A 12,939-nucleotide genomic window follows, 5' to 3' on the forward strand; every position below is an offset into this window, starting at 1 on the left:
TACAGATTGAAAAGGTAGGTATGGAGACAGTATACGTCCCTGACGAACCCCTTTCTTGATTTTGAACCATGTAGTGTCTCCTTGCTCTGTTCTGATGACTGCCTCTTGGTCCAAGTATAGGTTTCGCATTAGCACGATCAAATGTTCTGGGATTCCCATTCTTCTTAGAGTCAGGCACAGCTTGTTGTGATCCACACAGTCAAAAGCCTTTGCATAGTCAATGAAGCACGGATAAACATTCTTCTGGTATTCTTTGCTTTCTGCCAAGATCCATCCAACGTTAGCTATAATATCCCTAGTACCACGACCTCTTCTAAATCCAGCCTGTATATTGGCAGTTCTCTGATGACATATTGTTCCAAATGTTTTTCAATAATTTTCAGCAGAATCTTGCTTGCATGTGATATTAATGATATTGTTCGATAATTTCCACACTCTGTTGGGTCACCTTTCTTTGTAATGGGAACAAATACTGATCTTTTCCAGTCAGTGGGCCAGCTGGCTATTCTCCAGATTTCTTGGCACAACTTAGTGAGCACATCCAGGGCAGTGTCTGTTTGTTGAAATATGTCAATTGGTATGCCGTCAACTCCTGGAGCCTTGTTTTTTGCCAATTCCTTCAGAGCACTTTGAACTTCCTCCTTCATCACTATAGGCTCTGCTCATATGTCATTTCATGAAATTCTTCTGTGTCAGCCAATACCTTCTGATACAGTGACTCTGTGTATTCCTTCCATCTTCTCTTGATATTTTCTGGATCATTTAACATTCTACCCAAAATATCCTTAAGTATTGCCACCTGTGGCTTGAATTTGTTTTTCAGCTCCTTCAGCTTAAGAAACACTGAGTGAGTTCGGCCCTTTTGATTTTCTGACTCGAGCTCTCTGCACATTTCATTATAGTATCCATGTTTATAGCTGTATTGTTCACAACAGCAAAGAAATGGAAAAACCATCAACAAATGAATGGACAGAGAAGTTGTGATATATTCACACAATAGAATACCATGCAGCACTGAAAAACAAGGAACTCATAAAATATTACAAAAAATGAGTGACCCTGGAGGACATTATGCTGAGTGAAATATCTCAGTCACAAAAAGGACAAATACTGCATAATGCCACTGTTACAAAACAGGACTGAAATAGGGGTTTGGGGAAAACTAAAAAAAAGGGGGATAAACATTTGCATCCAAGAGTTCTTTATGGAAAACTTTCACATGTACAAGACTTTGGGAGGTTTTTGCTTATACCTTTGTCTAATAAGAAGTAATGCTAAATAAATGTTTTGTTAATCATACAAAACTTCAATTTTTATAAAAAGAATACAAAAAAGAAAAAAGGGGATAAACAATGAACACTGCATGGAAACAATGAGGCAAAGAACTGTCTAAAAAATATATGATTAGGTATTATCTGCATGACAACAGTCCAGAATAAGAGGTGTATAGCAAAGTGGATTGGAAGGCGGGGGAAGGGAGGAAATTGTGTAACAATGAAAGAATCTTTTCAAAGAAAAAAGCTAATTTGGGATGGGTCGGAAGTAAAATGTGCAAAAATGAATGAGTGGAAATCCAAGTTTTCTGTAAACTTTCATTAAAATAGCAATAATTTTTTTATTTTGTTTTATAAATTTTTCTTTATTGAGATTTTAATGAAAGTTTATAGAGAACTTGGATTTCCATTCATTCACGGTTGTACATTTTCCTCCCTCTCACCAGCTCATTTTCCTCTTCGGAAAAAAAATATTATTTTCCTGTTATAAAATAGCAATAATTTTAAATAACAAAGTCCTAAAGAGCAATGATGTCAGTCTAGAGACTAAGGTACATCTGTTTGAGGCCTTGGTCTTTACAAATACTTGCTATGTATTAGCATGTGCTAATGCGAAACCTGTACTTGGATCAAGAGGCAGTAGTCAGAACAGAGCAGGGTAACACTGCATGGTTCAAAATTGGGAAGGGTGTACGCCAGGGATGCATCCTGTCTCCATACCTTTTCAACATGTATGCAGAGCAGATTATCCGAGAGGCTGGGCTCTATGAGGAGAATTGTGGCATCAGGATTGGTGGAAGATCTATCAACAATCTGTGTTATGCAGATGACACAACCCTGCTTGCTGAAACTGAGGAGGACCTCATGCACTTGCTGCGAAGGGTCAAGGACTGCAGCCTTCAGTATGGACTAAGGCTCAATGTCAAGAAGACAAAGATTCTCGCCACTGGACCAATTAGCAGCATCAGGATGGATGACGAAGAGATTGAGAGTGTTCACAGCTTCAGTTTGCTCGGCTCCACAGTCAACACTCTTGGTACCAGCAGTCAGGAAATCAAAAAGCATATCGCGATGGGAAAGTCTGCTGTTAGGGACCTCTCAAAGGTACTCAGGAGCAACAGTGTCTCTCTGGAGACTAAGGTGCGCCTGATACAGGCCATGGTCTTTGCAATCACTTGTTATGCATCAGAGAGTTGGATAATGGCTAGGGAGGACAGAAGGAGAGTGGATGCTTTTGAGCTGTGGTGCTGGAGAAGGGTACTGAATGTACCATGGACTGCCAGGAAAACAAACAGATTCATCTTGGAGAGGATTAAACCAAGCTACTCCTTGGAGGCAAGGATTCTGGGGCTTCGTCTGACATACTCTGGACATGTTGCCAGGAGGGACAGATCCTTGGAGAGGGACATCATGCTTGGGAGGGTGGAGGGACAGCGCTGGAGGGGAAGACCCTCTATGAGATGGATTGATTCAGTGACTGGGGTAATCGGGATGGGTGTGTCAGAGGCGGTGCGGTTGGCGCAGGATAGAGCAGGGTTTAGGGCTGTTGTGCATAGGGTCGCTATGAGTCGGAAACGACTCGACGGCACATAACAACAACAACAAGCTATGTATTAGAGAGCTGGACAATGACTAAGGATGGCAGAAAAAAAAATCAATGCCTTTGAGTTGTGGTGCTGGAGAAGTGTATCAAACATACCATGAACCACGAAGAAAACAAACAGTTCTATACAGGAGAAGGTGAAACTAATTTTCTCCTCGGAGGCAAGGATTTTGAAGCTCTATCTCACATACTTTGAGCATGTGGCCAGAAGGGACCAGTACTTGGAGAAGGACATCATAATCAGGAGGGTGGAGGGACAATACAGGCAAGGAAAACTCTAAATGAGATGGAGTGACACAGTAATTGGGGTAACGAAGGTAGAGTGTCTGAATCAGTGAGCCTGGCTTGGGATAGTGCATAGTTCAGAGCTACTGTATGTAGAGTTGCTCTATTGCAGATAACAATCACCAACTTTTGATGCCTGAACTTGATCAAATATGCCATCAAGAAGCAAGGTTTATATACCAATAGAAACAGTTGTGGAGAGTTGACACCAGTGCAGGTTTGATCCCATGAGGGGAAGGAGGGGGAGCAGAGATTAGCAAATGAATGGGTAGGATGAAGGAAATGAGTGGGCTCAAATAAGGTTTCAAGAAGACAAGGTAAATAATAACATTGTACAATTGTATTTGATGTTCTAAGACAAGGGGTAGATGAGTGATTCAATGAAAACTAATTTTTTTAAAAGATGTATTTCATAATAATTAGTGACAACTGGAAAACAAAATTTGGAAACAAAGAAGGACTGGTAGTTGGAAAATTTGGACTTGGTAACAGAGATGAGAGAAAATTATCAAAATCTGTACAATCAATATGCAATTCATTGCAAATACCTTTTCTAAAACTGTTAAAGGTTTTTCAAAGAGAAGAGCGAACTGGGGTCACATATTGGGGCATGTTGTCAGGAGGGGTTAGACCTTGAAAAATGGCCCCATGCTGGGTGGAAGGTCGGAGAAAGAAGACACTCAACAAGATGCATTAACACAGTGACTGTATCAACGGGCTCTAGCATGTCCGTGAGTGTGAGCATCGCTCAGGACAGGACAGGTTCAGATTTGTTATTGATAGTGTCATTATGAGTTGTAGCTGACTCCTTTACGGGACCTAACAACAAGGTTAACTGATCCGAGAGCACAATAAAGAAACTGCAGCTTAGTAGGTAGGTAGGTAGTATCGCTTTAATTCACTGAACTTGTAATTTGTTACACAGCATAGCTAACTGATACTGACTGGTACACCAGGGACTGGATCTATTTGGAGTTAGGCAAGGATCTAGGGCAGAGGAAGACCTGGCCTTCGCCATAATCTCAGGCCAAGGGGCCTCCCTCCTAAAGGCCCTGTGATCAGGTCTCCCAGGAGGTGCTGGCCACTCTTGTGTCCAGGCCTGCAGGCCAGCTTGTGGGAGGCCTGACACTCTGGAGCAATTGGGAAGCCCAGGGAGACAGCTAAGCCACCCACCCTGCAGGCAGGGCCAGAGACTACATTCAGGTTGTCTGGGTCAGGCTGGGGGTCCTCAATGGCGGACGTACACATTCCCAACCTTCAAATTTTGGCCAGCCTGCTATCTGTCCAGAGTGGCACCGATATCCAATGACTCCCCACCCGACTCCTGTCCTTGCAGTGTGGAGGATGGGTGGGTGGGGCTGGGCACTTCTGTTCCTAGGATGAGGCCCCTCTCCCCTAGGCCCTTGACATGGCACCTGCTCTCTGGCTCTGAGTCACTGGGGAGAGTCCCCAACACTAACTACTGACTGAGGGGCCACATCCTGTCTACATCCTGCTCATCATACCCTGTATCACTTGGTCTCAGCATTGTACACAAAGTGATACTTGCACAATGGACGAGCAACGGGTTTTCGGTTAGCTGCGGTAGACTGTCCCCACCTTACAGAGGGGACAGTGACTAGGGATCTGAACCACTTGCTGGAGGACAGGCTGGCAGAGTGCTCAGTCCTGGGCCAGGGAGAAGAAGGGAGGGTGTAGAACCAGCAGTGCTTCTGTCCCTGATGGGCTTCCCTTTCTCCAAACCCCTACATGTTCTGAGCTGAGGCATCTGTCCCATGAGCGAGGCAGGGGTCCCTGGGGCCAGTCAACCACGTCTTCCACCTGGACTTCAGCAGCTGCTGCCTGATAAAGGCGGGAGGAGAGGCGGGAAGGGGAGGAGGAGGAGGAGGGGCCAGCAAGGGGCTAATGGTAGGGGGACCCAGCAGGAGTTCTTGAGGGCAATAGTTTGAAGCCAAACTCAGATCTCAGATGGGATGAAGGCAGGGGAAGGGCTTAAGGAGCAGGGGGGCAGGGTGTGTGGGGAGGCGCAGTGCAGCCTCCACCCTCCTCCCGTCTGGCTCCATCCTTGTCCCTCTCTCCCTGCTGTGAGTGGTCAGAGATGGACCAGGAACTCAGAGTGGACCTGGGGCCCACATTTGTTCAACGGGTCAAAGACACAGGAGACTCAGATGGGAAGGGCAGGAGCTACTGAGCTGAGGACCAAGGCTCTAGGGTCCACTTCAGCGCTCACTGAAGGAAGTTCCACCCCATGGGGGGTGTTGGGGACACTCGAAGCCCTGAGGGTCTCTGCAGCCTCCCAGCTCTACCACTACATCTGTCACCATGCCAGCACTCCCCAGAGGGCAGACATGTCTTGCCCACACGTCACTCTCACCTTTCCTCATACTCTTTTTCTTTTTAACTTTATTTTTGGTTCTGAAATTTCACAAGGCAGTGTAAATGCTGTGGGCTTTTTCTTCCCAGGCATTTTCTCTAGTAAGTGGCATTTCCCCTCTTACTCTTGTCAGCGAACTCACCCCATTTCCCAACCCACAGGAAGCAAGAACCTGGAAAGCAATCTCCCCGCCTCTCCCAAGACAGGGACAGCTGTGATAAAGGGATGCTCTGTGCCTGGGTCAGAGGGTGTGCAAACAGTGAACACACTCGGCTGCTAACCAGAAGGCTGAGTTCCATACGGAGGAGCCTCAGAAGAAAGACCTGGAAATCTGCTTCTGCATAGTCAGCCACTGAAAACCCTAGGTAACAATCTCAGTGTTGTTCCATCAATACTTCCATCTAATCCGAAACACTTTAATCACCTCCTAATGAAACCCATCAATTCTTTTGTCTTCTTTATTCACTGTCTAGCTTTCAGATGCATGCGAAGCAGCTGGAAATACCACGGTCTGGATAAGGAGCACCTTAGTCTTTCAACTGTTCATCAGCAATGAAGGGCGATGAGCTTTGGTGGCAAAGTGGTAAGAAGCTGTGCTGTGTGATCCCAAAGGCATGTGGTTCGAATCCACCAGTTGCTCTGCAGGAGAAGAATGGGCAATCTCCTCCTGCGAGATTTATTACCTCTGAAAATCCACTGGAGTGTTAACAACAAACAACAATGAATAAGAAATGCCAATGAGTCACACCACCCTGAATGTGCCCAATCTTGTCTGATCTCGGAAGTTGAGCAAGGTCAGGCCTGGTTAGGACTTGGATGGAAGAAAGGCCAACAAAGGATTGATGCCTTTGAATTGTGGTGTTGGACAAGAGTACTGAATATAACTACCAAAAGAACAAATAAATCTTTGTGGAGGAAGGGTGACCAGGGTCCTCTCTAGAGGTAAGGATAATGAAACTTGATCTCATATAAGCTGGACATGTTGTCAGGAGAAGCCAGATTTTGGAAAGAGACATCAGGCTGGTAAAAGGTCATTGAGCGAGAAGAAAACCTTCAACAAGAGGGATTGGCACAGTAACTGTAACAATGAACTTGAGCTTGTCAGAGATGGTGAGGATGGCGGGGGATAGGCCAAGGTTCAGATCTGTTGTGATGCGTAGTCAACTCAGCCGTACCAACCATGACACCTGGCACTGGTTCAGTGGTCACTTCCCATCCCCAACTTACTTTCTCTATGGTTTTACCTATTCTGAATATTTCCTCTACATGGAACCCTACAGATAGTAAAACAAAACATGTGGAGCCCCCAAAGAAACCATAACTGACATCCAAGCAGATATATGCACACCCATGTTTACTGCAGCTTTGTTTCCAATAGCAAAGACTTGGAAACACCTAAGTGCCCATTAACAAATGAATGGATAGAGAAGATGTGGTATATTCACACAATGGAATCCTACGCTGCATTGAAAAACAAGGAACTCATGCAATATTATTCAAAATGAGTGACCCCAGAGGACATTATCCTGAGTGAAATATCTCAGTCACAAATGGACAAATACGGCATAGTGCCACTGTTGTAAAATGGGACTGACATAGGGGTTGGGAGAGGAGACTGAGAAAGATGGGATAAATTACGTATACCGCATTGAAATAGATGAGAGAGAGAACTGTTTAAAAGGGACATATGATTAGGTATTATTGCATGACATGAGTCCAGAATGAAGGTAGCATAGTAGAGTGGACTTAGGGGATATAACAATGAAAGAATTTTTCTTTTACTTTTCAAAGAGAAGAATGAACTGGAGGGGAGGGGTGGGCAGGGAGAAAAGTGCAACAATGAATGACAGTAAAAAATCTCTGTAAATTTTAATTAAAATTAATAACAATAATAAAAAAGAAAAACATGTGGAGCACAGTCAGTTCTCTTTATTTAATAGAATGACTTTTCTCTTTACTCATTAAGTCTTGCCACTTCTATTCCACAATTTCCCCTTTTGATCAAAGATGCAGCTCATCATTTGATTAGACCTTAAATAACTTCCCCACCTGCTACATTTGGACCGCCTCCTTCTTCAAGGAAAGCTGGTCTCACATTGCCCACATTACAGTGGTTCGTTCTCTTTTCTGCTGAGTCCATGTTGTGGTTTTTTCTCACAGTTCTCTTTTGACAAATGTGTGGAATTACCATGAGTCAAAGTCACCCCAACTAGCAACTGGCTTCTTTATTACCATTATTATTAGTGGTTTCCTAAACTTGGGCGAACCACTAGAATCTGCTGAAATTACTAGAATCATAAACCAGTAAAAGGGGCACTACTTTACATATGTTGTTGTTGTTGTTGTCGATTGCCTTTGGGTGGAGCCTATGAGCAAAAGGCCTGAAGCTCCTCTACAACTATCGACATTTATCAAAGTTTATAGAGTTTCCAGAGCCATGTTATTTAGCAAGTGGATGTCGCTCCTGCTTCCAAATAATGACAACCCCCCCAAGTGAGAAGGGCTGGTGGGGGCCTGATTTGGGGCTGATAGGGCCATTTTTCTGAATCTATCTTAAGTAGTTTTCTTCCACCTGCATACACCACTGCCAAAGGGTCTCCTAACCCTGTTGACAGAGCTTCTCACTAGCCCCGTTTCACAGCTGAGCAAACACAGGCCAGATAGTTTCAATAACATACCAGAAAAGGTCAGTAATGCATGGCTAAGAAGGGGAAGAAGAATGGAGTCTGAATGTAGAGCCCCTCTTGGTACCAGCAGTCAGGAACTAAAGAGACGCATTGCATTTGGAACATCTGCATTTAGGGACCTCTCCAAATTACTGAGGAGTAATGATGTCAGTTTGAGGACTAACATGTGTCTGATTCAGGCCAGAACCTTTTCGATTACTTGCTATGCATCTGAGAGCTGGACAGGGAATAAGGCCTTTGAGCTGTGGTGTTGGAGAAGAGCACAGAACATCCCGTGGATGGCCAAGAGAATGAACAGATACGTCTTGGATAGGGTGAAGTCGGAGTGCGCATTGGAGACAAGAATGATGAGGCTTCACCTCACGTACTTTGGGCATGTTTCTAGGAGGGGCTATTCCTTGTAGAAGGACATGATGTTGGGAAGGGTGTAAGGTCGGCAAAGGCGAGGAAGACCCTCAACCAGGTGGACTGACACGGTGACTGCTGCAATGGGTTCTTGTGTGTCAGGAAGTGTGAGGATGGCACAGGACAGAGCAGGGTTCAGCTACTTTGTTCACAGAGTCACTATGAGTCGTACTCGACTCAATGGCACCTAACAACACCACCACCACCACCACCCAGGGCGGCTCCCCCTAGATTGCTTGAACCATGTGGCTGTAAAGCATTGGCTGAGATGACCACAGGGCCTTCTTTCTGTGGTGGCCACTGTAGTTCAAGACTCACAGTAGGTCTGGCTGCTCCCAGACAACCCCAGACCACTTTCTTCTCTTTAACTGCCAAGTACAGGGTATCTCAGTGAGGTCCAGGGTCTTGGGGGCCCCAGGATTCAGTGGTGGTCTCTACATGCCTGTGTGGTCCCATAGTACTGGCTGTCCAGTCTCACCCTCTCACCCCAACAGCAAGATCCCTGAGACTCAGAGACATGCAGGCCCCACAGCTGGGACCTGGATCCCAATGGACTTACTCTCCTTTGGAGACCCCCACCCTCCAATGTGTCCCACACAGCTCACTGAGGACATCATGAGACCTCAAGCTGGCTTGTGTCTGCCTGCACTGGGGATGCTGCTCAGAAACCCACAGGGCACAGTGGAATGGACCTGCCTATTTGCCAGGGTAGATAGAGGACGTGGTGCCCAGTCTCCGTGGAGATCTCCGTGGTGCTCTAGCTGCACCCCCTAGGCTGGACAGTTCCTGATTTATGGGTGGGTCCTGACTGGGAGTGGGGGATTAGTCTCAAAGCAGTGGAGGAGGGGCCAGACAGCCACCAGCTCAGAGGAAGCTCCTAGAAGAAAAAGGGGTGGCCCTGCAAGGGGTCAGGGTGGGTCTGCGTGCCAGGGGCCCTGTGGAGAGCTGGCCAGCGTCCTCACCCCAGCTGTAGGGTTGATGAGAGCCTCTGATCCCACAGGTGATTTTTAATGAGCAGGGGCAGCCCTAGCCTGCCTGAGTAGCACCTCTTCTCTGAGGACTCCATCTTGAAGATGAGGAAGGGAGCTGGGCTCCAGCCCCAGGTGAACTCACTGCTTCTGTGATGGTCATGAACTGTGGGTGGGCTAGAAAGCAGTATGGATGAGGAAGAAGACAGGTGAACCTCGTACTCAGGAGTCCCCCAGGGTTGGCCCCAGATCAGGGCAGGCCCACATGTCCCAGTCTCATCAGTGTACTCCCCCATCACTTCCAAAGTGGCTCTTCCTCCTGGTTCTAGGACTATACTTTGAAATGGTCCCAATCTGGCCAAGGTTCCCAAGCCCCTGGATGCTTAGAGTGGAGAGAACCCCTTAGGCACGAGACCACTCTACAGGGCAATGGGGCCCCGGGGCTTTCTGGATCTCCACCCAGCACAGGGAGATAACCCTCCTGAGGCCAGGCGGGCACCAGGGGTCAATGGGCGGGTGGCTGGCTGGGGCCTGGCTCTCCTCCCATCAGCCGGCTGTGGTTCCAGGGAATTCCCACCTCTGAGAAGTGAGCTCCAAGCACAGGCATTTCATAATGACTTTTACTACAAGGTGTGTCACTACTTGATGGGTCGGCTGCCTTGTTGTTCGTGGAGGTGCAAGGCCCCACCTTTGTTACCACGCAGTAGCTGGGCTACGAGTCCCAGCAGGTGAGGGCTCAGAGCACCCCAGCCCAGGCATGCCCTTCCCCCCCAAGTCTGGGCACTTCACAGGGGACTAGAACTGCCTTTGCCTCCCTAAGCCAGGGCTCTCTGCCAATGCTGGGTCTAGGGGTGTCTCAGGGAGTGGGGCGGGAACTTCCAGAACCTAGGGACAGACATCTTACCAATCTGCACCCAGGATCCTGCATCTTCCAGAGCTTGCCAGCCAGCTCTGGTCTTTCCCTAGTTGAGATAGCAACTTTCAGTAGGGAGGACTGGAAAGTGAGGGGTCAGAACCCTTGGCTCCTGAGAAACAGAAGGCAGAGCAGGGAATGTTCTGGGTGGGATGCAGCTTCTACTTTCTCCTCTCAGAACTGCCTAGCCTTGATCCAGGCCCAAGGACCCTGTGTGCCTCTACTCTCTTGCCTGGAGAATGGGAACATGAGGACTTTTTCTGCTGAGCATGCCCTTCTAAGCCAAAGCTGGAGGCTATGGATGCTTGGCCAATCCTGGAAATGGGAATCCTGGTATCAGTATCCTTCAGCAAGAAAGAAGCAGCTTTTTCTTGTTTTGTACTGTCTAGTTGGATCCGACTGGCACAGGAGGAAATTGCCTTCCTTTTCCACTGAAGGATCTGGTGGATTCAAACCATGTGCCTTCAGGACTGCAGCGCAGCTTCTTGCCACCAGGCCACCAGAGCTCCCTAAGAAGCACCTTCCTAAGACCAAACCCAGCATGAGAAAAAGCAGAGAAATCGAACGAGGCAACTGTTTGACCACCTAGATCCAGCCGTGCCTAAAACCATCCCAGATCCAACTATGTCAGAAACCACTGCTACCTCTGGATCCAGCCATTCCTGAAGCAACATCTGAAGCTAATTTTATTTGCAAATCCAGCTGTGCCTTAAACAATCATACTCCTGGGTCCAGCCACACCTGAAACCATAACCACTTCTGGATCCAGCCATGCCTGAAACCGTTTCCACCCCTGGATCCAGCCATACCTGAATGCATGCCTATTCTTAGATCCAGTCATTCCTAAAACCATTTTCACTCCTAGATTGACCATCTCATGAGCCAATAAATGTCCTACTTTGCCATCTGAATGGAACTATGGGAGCAGTTACACATCTGAAATCTCCTTTCCTATTTCTGCCCAGCTCCCTGAACAGGACAGTCCAGGTTCCCGGTGCCCACCAGAGTCATTACAGAGAGCAGCCCTACTCACCATGACAGACATGGTCATGCCCTGCATGTGGAAGACGTCCATGCTGGCCTCTGCACTGCCCGCCACCTCGTTGTTCTCCCGGTTCGACTGTGGAAGGTCGAAGTAGGTGCTGTCTGGCTCCCTGGGCCAAGAAGGGACAGAAGTGGTCAGCCCCAAATGCAGTGTGATCCCCCACCTCTCAGACCCAAGGCAAGGCCAGCCCAAGACTCCTTTAAGGGCTCCTGTTTCTGGACCCCACAAGCCCTATGGACCTTGTCTCTGCTCCTTCCTGCTGACCCTCAGCTCCCAGCTTGTCCAGCCTCTGCTGTCTCTCCAGGGCTTGCATGACTACACACAGGCATCATCCTTGGGTCTTTCCCACCCTGAGCCCTCTCAGTCAGCCAACAGAAAGAGCCAAATTCCAGACCTTCTCCTCAGAAGAGGGCTTGGCAGGCAGCCTTCTCCTCACCTGTACCTCCATGTGAGCCAGGGGAGACCTGCTCTAGGTAGCTCAGTGCGGGACTACCCTTTTCTGCTTTGGCTGAAGGAGTCTGGCAGGGGAGGCTGAGACTAGCCCAGAATGCTGAGCAGGATTCTTGACCAGTCAGTGTTGCCAGAGTGGCCCAGCCAAGGCCAGCCTAGCCCAAAGTCGCCCTGTCTGTTCTGGCCCACTCTCTCAGGAGGGGTGGCAGGGGCCAGCCTGTCACCAACTCAGAGCTCCTATCCATTTCAGCCCAATTACCCAGCAGGAGTAGTTAAAGTCAGCACAGATTTCAGCCCAGGGCCTCCCACCCGGTGTGCCCCAGACAGAGGACACACTCACAGAGAGCTCCAGAGGTTCTCGAACGTGGTCCCGTCAGGCGGAGTGGGCTGGGACATCTTCCTCAATGCCACGGCCCCTGTGGGCAGCTGAGTCTGTAAGAGAAGAGAGGACATAGGTCAGGAAGACACGTGAGCCTTCAGGAAACAACTCCTCCTCCTCCTCTCTCCTACTTCCTCCTCATTCTCTAGCACCCTCAGTGGGGGCAAGAGGCAGGGTGACAATGATGATGATGATGATGATAACAATGTTCAGTCCCCTCACACACCAGCTCTCACTTCATCCTGACCATTCTCAGTGGGAAATTGAGGCAAAGTAAGGGATGAGGAGGTGGCCTTGGGGAGGAGACCAGAACTGAGTCCTTGAGATCAGAACTCAAACTAGGCCAGAGCTTGTATTGCCTTTTGAGGAGGTAACACTGTTCCCATAAGGCTACTGGGGCCCAAGAGGACAGATCTCCAGTCTGCCAGTGTCCTGAGTGGTGACACACACTGGGTAGTGTTGGCAGGACACAGGTTTAGCTCATGAAGAAATAAAGGAAACCAAATTCCTCACAACTTCCCCAACAGGCATCATCAAGATGGACAGAAGAAAGATT

The 12,939-nt window shown here is 47.9% G+C and overlaps 1 protein-coding gene across 3 annotated transcripts in view; it reads right to left on the bottom strand.

The window, feature by feature from the left end:
* Positions 1-12,400, bottom strand: part of TP73 (tumor protein p73) — an 80,710-nt gene extending 68,310 nt beyond the window's left edge. For 2 of the 3 annotated variants that reach the window (XM_006885809.1, XM_006885807.1), the window contains exons 1-2: positions 12,345-12,400; positions 11,543-11,663 (exon numbers count right to left, since the gene is read on the bottom strand). In XM_006885809.1, the coding sequence (XP_006885871.1) occupies positions 11,543-11,663; positions 12,345-12,400 (177 nt within the window). The remainder of the gene's footprint in view (positions 1-11,542; positions 11,664-12,344) is intronic. The other variant, XM_006885808.1, reaches the window with a different exon arrangement.
* Between the last annotated feature and the right edge of the window lie 539 nt (positions 12,401-12,939).

The sequence above is a fragment of the Elephantulus edwardii genome, unplaced genomic scaffold (assembly GCF_000299155.1).
Source record: "Elephantulus edwardii isolate Elephantulus edwardi_28Jun2011 unplaced genomic scaffold, EleEdw1.0 scaffold00045, whole genome shotgun sequence".
NCBI lineage: Eukaryota > Metazoa > Chordata > Mammalia > Macroscelidea > Macroscelididae > Elephantulus > Elephantulus edwardii.